Source organism: Aythya marila (assembly GCF_965140915.1).
Source record: "Aythya marila genome assembly, contig: HAP1_HAP1_SCAFFOLD_988, whole genome shotgun sequence".
NCBI lineage: Eukaryota > Metazoa > Chordata > Aves > Anseriformes > Anatidae > Aythya > Aythya marila.
The window spans coordinates 9,833-20,526 of NW_028137151.1; the positions used below are offsets into that span (position 1 = coordinate 9,833).

Here is a 10,694-nt window from a genome sequence, read left to right on the forward strand (position 1 = left end):
AATTTGGGGGGGGGGGGGGGGGGAGCCGGGGGGTGAGGGGGGCGTTGGGGACATCGAGGGACATCGGGGGATAGCCAGGGATAGCCAGGGACAGCGGGGGTGCCGCGGGGAGCGGCAGCAACTGGGGACACCAGGGACACCGGGAGTGCCACGGACACCAGCGGCACGCGGGGATGCCGGGGACAGTGGGGACACCAGGGGACACCGGGGGACACCAGGGGACACCAGGGGACACCAGGGGACACCAGCAACAACCAGGGGACACCAGGGATGCCTTGGGGACACCAGGGATGCCCCAGGGACACCAGGGGACACCAGGGACACTGGGGATGCCCCGGGGACACCAGGGGACACCAGAAATGCCTCAGGGACACCAGCAACAACCAGGGGACACCAGGGACACCAAGGACATCAGGGACACCAGGGGACACCAGGGGACACCAGGGGATACCAGGGATGCCCTGGGGACACCAGCAACAACCAGGGATGCTGGGGACACCAGGGACACCGGGGATGCCCCGGGGACACCAGAAATGCCTCAGGGACACAAGAAACCAGGGGACACCAGGGACACCAAGGACATCAGGGACACCAGGGGACACCAGGGGACACCAGGGATGCCCCAGGGACACCTTGGGGACACCAGGGACACCAGGAACGCCTTGGGGACACCAGGGGACACTGGGGACACCCCAGGGACACCTTGGGGACACTGGGGGACACCAGGGGTGCCTTGGGGACACCACCAAGAACCAGGGGACACTGGTGACATCGGGGGCCCTGCCAGCCCCACACCGCCAGCACCGCCACCAAAGAAACTCCAGCCTCGTGCCTTCCTCCTTACCTATTATTATTATTATTAATTATTATTATTAATTATTATTATTAATATTATTATTGTTAATAATATTATTATTGCTATTATTATTATAAATATTATTATTATTATTATTATTATTATTATTATTATTATTATTATTATTATTATTATTGTCATTTCTCTGCCATCCTCCATCCCCCTCCCTGGGGCCGAGGGCAGGGCTGGGGGGGTCCCTCGGGGGGGTCCCTCGGGGGGTCCCCGGGGTTCAGAGGGGTCGTGGCCCCCCCCGGAGCAGCCGTGGCCCCGTGGGACCCGGTGGCTGCTGCGGTGACAGAGGGGACAGGGATGGGGACAGGATGGGGACAGGGATGGGGACAGGATGGGGACAGGATGGGGACATCCCGGTGCTGGCACGGGGCCGGGGCTGCGGTTGGGTTTGGGAGCCGCTGTCCCCATGTGGCCCCCCCCGGCCCCGTGTCACCCCCACCCGCGGGGACATCCCGGGGACATCCCGGGGACAGGCTGGGGACACCCCGGAGGTGGTGACCCAGGCTGGACCCTGTCCCTGTCCCTGTCCCCCCCCCTCCCATTAATCCCCTGGCACCCCAGCGGGGCCCTGCAGCAGGGAGGGGGCGTGGGGGGACTGGGATGGGACTGGGATGGGACTGGGATGGGATGGGGGGGACTGGGATGGGGACACGGAGGGACAGAGCCCGGAGCCAAGTCATTGCCCCCCCCCATGTCCCCATGTGTCCCCATGTCCCCCCAAGTCCCCCATGTCCCCACACATCCCCCCTTGTCCCCATGTGCCCCCCCCGTATCCCCCCTTGCCCCCACATCCCCCAACACATCCCCCCATGTCCCCCCACACCCCCACTTGTCCCTCCCATGTCCCCATGGATCCCCTTGTCCCCACGTGTCCCCTTGTCCCCAAATGTTCCCCCACATCCCCAGGTGTCCCCACGTGTCCCCCATATTCCTCCCACATCCCCACATGTCCCCCCCATGTCCCCACGTGTCCCCTTGTCCCCATGTGTCCCCCCATGTCCCCATGTCCCCCAATGTCCCCCCGTGTCCCCCCCTTGTCCCCACATCCCCAGGTGTCCCCCATGTCCCCCCATGTGCCCCCACATCCCCAATCGTCCCCCCCATGTCCCCATATCCCCCCACACCCCCACATGTCCCCCCATGTCCCCATGGATCCCCTTGTCCCCACGTGTCCCCTTGTCCCCACATGTCCCCCCACACCCCCAAGTGTCCCCACGTGTCCCCCCATATGCCCCCCCATGTCCCCCCATGTCCCCCATATTCCCCCCACATCCCCACGTGTCCCCCCCATGTCCCCACGCGTCCCCTTGTCCCCACATGTCCCCCCACACCCCCAGGTGTCCCCAGGTGTCCCCACATCCCCCCGTGTCCCCCCATATCCCCCCCGTGTCCCCCCATGTCCCCCATATTCCCCCCACATCCCCACGTGTCCCCCCCATGTCCCCACGTGTCCCCTTCTCCCCACATATCCCCCCGCATCCCCATGTCCCCCCCCATGTCCCCACGTGTCCCAATGTCCCCCCGTGTCCCCCCCATGTCCCCCCCTTGCCCCCACATCCCCCCACATCCCCATATCCCCATTTGTCCCCCATACCCCCCCCACACCCCCAATTGCCCCCCCATGTCCCCATGGGTCCCCCATGTCCCCGCCGTGTCCCCAATTGTCCCCCCCCGCCCGTTTCCCGTCACCTCCACCCGCGGGTGGAAAAAATCTCAGCCGCGGGTGCCCCCCCCCGGGATTTGGTCACCGCAGCCCCACCGTGGGGGGGGGGGGGCGGGGGGGGGACACCGGGCGCACGTCCCTCACGGTGCCGCTGGCCACGGGCCCCGGCTGCTGACTCACAGGGGCCCCCCCCGGACCCCCCCCCCCGGCGGTGGAAGCCGTGTGCCGAGCAGCACGGCCACCCAGTTTTGGTTTTTTTTTTTTTGGGGAGGGGGGGGGCACCCAGAGCACCTCGGCCCCCCTAATTTTGGGGAGCCCCCTCCCCACTCTCAGCCCCAGGGCTCAGCGCTGAGGGCCCCCCCCTACCTGTTGTGCCCCCCCCCCCGGGCATCCTCCTGCCCCCAGCCCCTGTTTCAAGGCCCTGGGACCTCCCCCCCCCCCCCAAAAATCTGGGGACCCCCCCCCCCGGCACAAAAAAGGAGGGCTCCCGCTGCAAAAAGCCCTTTATTAAAATAAATCTTTTTTTTTTTTTACAACAGCCCCCCCCAGCACGAAGAGGGGGCATTGGGGGGGGGCTGCCCCCCCCCCCCACACCCATGGAGACCCCAAAATGGGGACCCCAAATTGTGCGGGGGGGGGGGCAGCCCCCGGTTCCCCCATGGGGGGCAGCCCGCTGCGGCTCGGGGGTCGGGGACCCCCCCCCCATATTCTGGGGGGGCGGGGGGGGGGGCTCAGTCCTCGAACCATTTGCTCCTCTTGGCGGGGGGGGCCCGGCCGGGGGCCCCCAAAATCTTCCTCTTGTACTGCTCCACCAGCAGGGCGAAGCGAGCCTCGGCCCCCCCGGCCTCCCGGTGCCGCTGGGGGGGTTGTAAAAGGAAGGGGGTGAGCTGGGGGGGGGGGCACGGGGACACCAAAAATAATGGGGGGGGGGCGCAGGGACAGCAAAAAATGGGGATAGGGACACCAAAATTGGGGGGGGGACGTAGGGAGCAGCCTGGGTGCGGCACCGCAGTGCTGAGAGCTGCAGGAGCCAAGGGGGGGGCCACATGAGGACCCCCCCACTTTGCGCCCCACAAATTGGGGGTCTGAGCCCCAAAACTTGGGGGTCTGAGCCCCACAAATATGGGATCTGTACCCCAAAAATGAGGGGGTCTTGAAAAAGGGGGGGGCGCAGGGAGCAGCCTGGGTGCGGCACTGCACTGCGGAGAGCTGCAGGAGCCAAGGGGGGGGCAATATAAAGACCCCCCCCTTGTGCACCACAAATTGGGAGTCCAAACCCCAAAACTTGGGGGTCTGAGCCCCCAAAATTGGGGTCTGCACCCCAAAAATGGGGGTCACCAAAAGGGGGGGGCACAGGGAGCAGCCTGGGTGCATCACCGCAGTGCTGAGAGCTGCAGGAGCCAAGGGGGGGGGCAACATAGGGACCCCCCCCCCTTTGCGCCCCACAAATTGGGGGTCTGAGCCCCAAAACTTGGGGTCTGCACCCCAAAAATGGGGGTCACCAAAAGGGGGGGGGCACAGGGTGCATCACTGCACTGCTGAGAGTTGCAGGAGCCACAGGGGGGACAACATAGGGACCCCCCCCCACTTTGTGCCCCACAAACTGGGGGTCCAAACCCCAAAACTTGGGGGTCCGAGCCCCCCAAAATTGGGGCTCCGAGCCCCCCCCAAGCCCTTACCTTGGCGGGGGGGGCCGCCTTGCGCTTCTCCTTCCTCCCCGCAGCTTTGGCTTTCGGCTTGGGCGGGGGGGGGCCCGGCTTCACCTTGCCCTTATCGCGCTTCCTGGGGGTGGGGGGAGCAGGGTGAGCACCCCCAGACCCCCAGGGGAGGCCGAAGGGGGTGCCCCGAGACTCGGGGGGGTGGGATTTTTTTTTTGGGGGGGGGTCCTTACCTGATTTTGGGCCCGCGGTGCGAGGGCAGGGGCAGCACCTTCCTGCGCCGGGTGCCGTCCGGCAGCTCCACGCGCTCCACCTGAGCCTCTGTGCGGAAACCCGACCACGGAGAGGGGGGGGCCAGGGGCTTACGGGGGGGGGTCCTGAGCTGGGGGGGCCGGGGGGGGCCGCTGCTTCTTGCCCCCATGCTTCTGGGGGGGTCCCGGGGGCTCCGAGGGCGCCGTCTCCTTTTCCTCCTCCTTTTTCTCCTTCTCCTCCTTCTCCTTCAGCTTCAGCTTGAGCTGCCCGAGGTGGTGGGGGGGGGGGAAAAAAAGGGGTGAGACCCCCCAGGGGGGGGCTGTGACAATATTTTGGGGGGGGGGGGGGCACACGGGGCTGACCCCTACCAGGCTGCGCTGGGCGCGCTGCTCCTTCAGCTTCAGCTTGCGGCGATCCTCCAGGGAGAACTCCACGATGGGTCTCTGGGGAACAGGGGGGGGTTTGGGGTTTTTTTTTTGGGTGGGGGGGGGCTCTTGGATCCCCAGGGGTACCCCGGAACTGTCCCGTGGGGTGTGGGGGGGTGATGGGGGCAGCCCGGGGGTGCTGTGGGGTGAGAAAGGGGGGGATGTGTTGGGCAGGGGGGGGATAGGGGGCTGCAGGATAAAGGGGGTGGGAAATGGGGGAAGTTTATGGGGTGGGGGGGGATAAATGGGGGTCCTGCAGGATGGGGGGGGGCAGATGGGGGACATCCCATGGGGGATATCCCATGGGGGTGGGGGGACAAATGGGGTCCTGCAAGACAAGGGGGGGACATCTGGGGGATATCCCATAGGGTGGGGGCAATGTGAGGATCTGTAGGACAAGGGGGGGACAGATTGGGGACATCCCATGGGGTGGGGGACACCTGGGGGTCCTGCAGGGCAAGGGGGGGGGACAGATGGGGGACATCCCATGGGGTTGGGGGATAAATGGGGGTCCTGCAGGATGGGGGGGACAGATTGGGGACATCCCATGGGGTGGGGGGCATCTGGGGGACCTGCAGGACACGGGGTGATGGAGGGGGGGGGACAAGGGACAAGGGGGGGGGACATCTGGGGGACATTCCATGGGGTGGGGGGGCACCTGGGGGTCCTGCAGGACAAGGAGGGTGACAGAGAGGGGACAACACCAGTGCCACACGAGGCGGCTGCAGCCCACAGGGACCCCCAAAGGACGCCACCCAAAGGCTGGGGGGGTGTCAGGATGACCCCAGGAGACCCGGTGGCACCCCAAACCCTCCCGGGGGGGGGTGGTGGTGGCCGTGTCCCCACGTCCCCATGTCCCCATGTCCCCATTGTCACCTTCTGCGGCCCGAAGAGCCGGGGGTTGTTGTTGGTGCCCCGCAGCGCCGCCAGCGCCTGCTCGTGCTCCGCGAACTCCACGAAGGCGTAGCCCAGGGACTGCCCCTGGCCCCCCCGGTCCCTCATCACCCGGCACTGCGAGGGGGGGGGGGCACGCAGAGCGTCAGGGACCCCCCCCCCGGCACCGTGAGACCCCCTTGGGGGGGGACACGGGGGGGGGGGGGGTCAGAGCCCGACCTCCTTGATGCGCACGCCCCGGCCGCCGGCCAGGCGCAGCAGCAGGCGCCGCAGCCGGGCGCTGTCGACGGCCTTGGGGAGGTTGTGGAGGCACAGGCGGGTGCGGGACACGAAGATGTTGGGGTCCCGCAGCTTCTGGTGCTTCAGCTCCTCGAACTGCAGCAGGGGGGGGGCGAAAAATTAAAGGGGGGGGCCCAAAATAAAGCAGGGACCCCCCCAAAATGTCACCGCGGCCGCCGGCGCTCACCCGCGCGCGCTTCGCCATGTCGGCCTCGCTCACGCCCTCGGCCGCCTTGGTGCCGGCGCGGATCACTGCAAGGAGAAAGGGGGGGAGGGTTTTGGGGGGGGGGGGGGGCTCAAGGGGCGCGGGACCCCCCCGGGGAGGTTTTAGGGGGGGGCGTTACTCACGTCCCTCGCGGGCCAGGTAAAGATTTCGGGTCCCCGAGGGCTTCGGGGCGCTGGGTGCGCGCAGGCGCCGCGCCTCCTCGCGGCTCACCGCCAGGTCCACCCGCAGCTGCCGCCCGTCCAGACGCAGCCCCCCCGCCTACAAGGCACGGGGTGAGGCGGGGGGGGGGCTTTAGGATGCCCCCCCCCCCCCCCCAGCTTTAATTTGCCCCCCCCCCGGGCTCTCCCCGTGCGCTCACCTCGCCGTCCCCCTGTGCTGCCCGCAGGCACTGCTGCGCCGCCTCCTGCGTGCGGAACTGGGCGAAGGCGCAGCCTGGGGACGAAGTGGGGGGGGGAGATGGGGACAAAGGGACCAAAGGGACACCCCCCCGCCCCAAAGGGACCAGGCGGTGTTGTGGGGGGGTCCCCAGCCCCCTCGCGCCCCCCCCTTGCCCCCCATTACCTTTGGAGTGCTCGGTGTCGGGGTGCAGCACCAGGCGCACGTAGCGCAGCTCCCCGAACCGCTGCAGCAGCTCCCCCAGCGCCTCCTCCTCCGTCTCGAAGGACAAATTTCTGGGGGGGGGGGGGGGGGACACGCACCCAGGGGGGTCACCCCTTCAGCACCTCCCCCCCTGTGTGCGTGTCCCCCCCCCCCCGTGGAATTTGGGGCCCCCCCCTCACCTGACAAACACCGTCCTGCCCTCGCTCACGTCCGAGGGGCGCTCGGGACCCCGCCGCCGCTTTGGGGGGCTGCCGGCATCTGGGGGGGGGGGGGGGGACACGGACACAGACCCCTGGTGGGTGAGGGGGGGGCGGGGACAGGGCCCCCCCAGCCCCGCAGCACCCCAAAAGGGCCCCGCAGAGCCCCCCAGCCCCTCACCTTCATCATCATCATCGTCACCATCATCATCATCATCGCCGTGCTCTGCGCCCGAGCCTTCCTCTTGGTCACCGTCCTCGCTGGGCGCCTCCTCCTCCTCCTCCTCCTCCTCCTCTTCTTCCTCCTCCTCTTCCTCCACCTTCCTCCTCCTCCTCGCCGCTCCCCGTGCCCGCCGCCCCCCCCCGCGCCCTAAATCCACACCTTCAGGACCTCGCGGGGGGGGTCCCACCCCCCTGGGGGGGGGGTCCCATCCTCACCCCCACCCCGTCCCCGTCCCCAGCTCACCGTCCCGGGTCCCCCCCGGCCGTGGCCTTCATCCCCTTCTTCGTGTCCCCGCCGCCCTCCTCTTCCTCTTTCCCTGCTGGGGGGGCACAGGGGGGGCCACACGCTCAGTGCTGCCCCCCCCCTGTCCCCAGAGCCCCCCCCCCTGTCCCCAAAGCCCCCCCCCGTTGTGCACTCACCCTGCAGGGCCTGGTACTTGTCCTTGGCCACCGCCCAGTCCACGGCCACCGGCCGCCCTGTGGGGGGGGGGGGGACACAAATTGGGGGGGGGGGGGGGACAGGTCAGTGAGTGTCCCCTCCCCACGGGGGGGTCCCCAAAATGTGCCGGGGGGGCCGGGGGGGCTCTCACCTTGCACCTCTTTCATGTTGAGGGCCCGCAGTGCCCTGGCTGCCTCCGGCACCGTCCGGAACTGCACGAAGGCGAAACCGCGCACAGCCCCGCCTGGGGGGGGGACAGGGGGGGACAATGGGGACATGGGGGGGACATGGGGGGGGATATGGGGTCAGGGGGACACGGGGGGGGTCAGGGGGACATGGGGGGGTTGGGGGGGGTGGGGACACGGGGATGGGATGGGGGGATGGGGATGGGGACAGGGATGGGGACATGGGGACACGGGGTTGGGGGGACAAGGGGATGGGGTGGGGACGGGGGGACACGGGGATGGGGACAGGGATGGGGACAGGGGGACATGGGGGGGACACGGGGGGGTCAGGGGGGGACATGGGGGGTCAGGGGGGGACATGGGGGGACAAGGGGATGGGGTGGGGACACGGGGACATGGGGGGGACACGGGAAAAGGATGGGGTGATGGGGATGGGGACAGGGGGTTGGGGGGACAAGGGGACACGGGGATGGGGACAGGGGGACATGGGGGGGACACGGGGATGGGATGGGGACACGGGGACACAGATGGGGTCAGGGATGGGGTCAGGGGGACATGGGGTGGGGTGGGGACACAGGGATGGGGTGAGAGGGATGGGGACAGGGTGATGGGGACACGGGGACAGGGGGCGGGGTGGTGGGGACGGTGTAATGGGGACAGGGGGATGGGGACGGGGTGATAGGGACAGGGATGGGGACAGGGACGGGGTGATGGGGACAGGGACAGGGGGATGGGGCCAAAGACAGGGGGAGGGGGGTGATGAAAATGGGGTGAGGGGGAGGGTGTAATAGGGACGGGGTGGTGGGAACAAAGTGACGGGGATGGGGACATGGGGATGGGGACAGGGGAATAGGGCAGGGAGATAGGGACATGGCAATGGGGACAGGGGGACAGGATAATGGGGACAAGGTGACGGGGATGGGGGAATGGGTATGGGGACGGGGGGATGGGGACAGGGGAATGGGGTGAGGGGGATGGGGATGTGGTAATGGGGTCGGGGTGACGGGGGGATGAAAATGGGGCGGTGGGGATGGGGTGAGTGGGATGGGGCCATGGGGACAGGGATGGGGGGACGAAAACGGGGCGGTGGGGGTGCAGTAACGGGGTGGGGGCCGTGGGGCTGGGTTTGGGGCCGTGTTTGGGGTCGGGGCTCCCACCTGGCTTTTTGGGGACGTGCACCTCCACCACGGAGCCGAACGGGGCGAAGAGGGCCCGGAGCTCGTCCTCACCGCACTGCGGGGGGGGGGCACGGGGTCGGGGGGGGTCACAGGAGGTCAGGGGGGTCACAGGGGTCATGGGGGGGGTCACGCAGCCCCCAGGGACCCCCCCCGGATTTGGGGTTTTGTTTTTTTTTGGGGTGGGGGCCGGTACCTTGAAGCTGAGGTTGCGCAGGATGAGCCGGGCTTTTTTGGAGACGCCGCGGGGGGGGGCGGGGGGGGCTGCTCCGCCGGGGGGTGCTCCCCTGCTGGGGGGGGTCAGGGGGTCGGGGGGGGGTCAGGGTGAGGAGCTGGGGGGGGCGGAGACCCCAAAAATTGGGGGTGTGGGGGGGTGTGGGGGGGCTGGGGGTTACCTGGTGCCGTGCTCGGGGGCTTTTTGGCGTGGGGGGGGCCGAGAGATGGGGCTGGGGGGGGGCAGTGCCTGGGGGGGGGGGCACGGGGTGAGGACCCCCCCCAGCCCCCCAATTCCCCCCCCCCAAATCCCCAACCCCTATTCCAGCCCCCCCACACCCTATTTACCCCCCCCAGCCCCCCCCAAATCCCTCAGCCCCCCTCAGGCCCCCCCCAAAACCCTGCAGCCCCCCCATATTCATCAGGCCCCCCCAAATACCCCAGACCCCATACCCCAGCCCCCCCCCCAATATCCTGAACCCCCCCCAAATCCCTCAGACACCACCCAACCCCCCCCAGGCCCCTCAAACCCCCCCAAACCTCCAGCCCCAGCCCCCCAAAATCCCTCAGCCCCCCCCCAAGCCCCTTAACCCCCCCCAAAAAAAACCCATAAGCCCCCAGCATCCCCCCAAACCCCCCCCTCAATCCCCCCAACCCCCCCCCCAAACCCCTCGGATCCCCCCAAATCCCCCTCAGACCCCCCCCAAACCCCTCAGACCCCCCCCCCAAACCCCCTCCTCAATCTCCCCAGACCCCCCCCAAATCACCCCAGACCCCCCCGAGCCACCCCAAACCCCTCGGACCCCCCCCAAATCCCCCCAGCACCCCAAACCCCCCTCAATTCCCCCAGCCCCCCCAACCCCCCCCTCAATCCCCCCAGACCCCCCCAAATCCCTCAGACCCCCCCTCATGCCCCCCCAACCTCTCAGACCCCGCCCAAATGCCCTCCAGCCCCCCCAAAACCCCTTCAAACCCCCAGCCCCCCCCCAAGACCCCCCCAATTCCCCCTCATTTCCCCCAGCCCCCCCCAAATCCCCCCCCAGACCCCCCTCAAACCCCCAGACCCCCCCAAAACCTCAAACCCCCAGCCCCAGCCCCCCCCCAAGACTCCCCCAAACCCCCCTCAATCCCCCCAGCCCCCCCCCAAATCCCTCAGACCACCCCCAAGCCCCTCGGACCCCCCCCAAATCCCCCCCAGCCCCCCAAACCCCCCTCAGACCCCCCCAAATCCCCCCACCCCCCCCTCGACCCCCTCAATCCCCCCAGACCCCCCCCAGCGCCCCCCAACCCCCTCAGACCCCTCCCAAACCCCTCGGACCCCCCAGACCCCCCCCCAAATCGCCCCCAGCCCCCCCCAACCCCCCCTCAATCCCCCCAAATCCCCCCAGCCCCCCCCCT

General features: G+C 68.5%; 1 protein-coding gene across 1 annotated transcript; it reads right to left on the bottom strand.

Annotated features, from left to right (window-relative positions):
- Positions 1-3,261: 3,261 nt before the first annotated feature.
- Positions 3,262-9,373, bottom strand: RBM28 (RNA binding motif protein 28; the record flags this gene model as incomplete). Its single annotated transcript, XM_082785541.1, is given in 18 exon segments — positions 3,262-3,397; positions 4,211-4,313; positions 4,423-4,592; positions 4,594-4,704; positions 4,810-4,884; positions 5,743-5,877; positions 5,980-6,135; positions 6,227-6,291; positions 6,388-6,523; positions 6,624-6,697; positions 6,827-6,936; positions 7,045-7,123; positions 7,244-7,476; positions 7,529-7,604; positions 7,705-7,761; positions 7,875-7,967; positions 9,066-9,141; positions 9,280-9,373. Coding segments are annotated over 18 exon segments (1,978 nt in total), but the record flags the coding sequence as incomplete, so codon positions are not given.
- Positions 9,374-10,694: the final 1,321 nt, after the last annotated feature.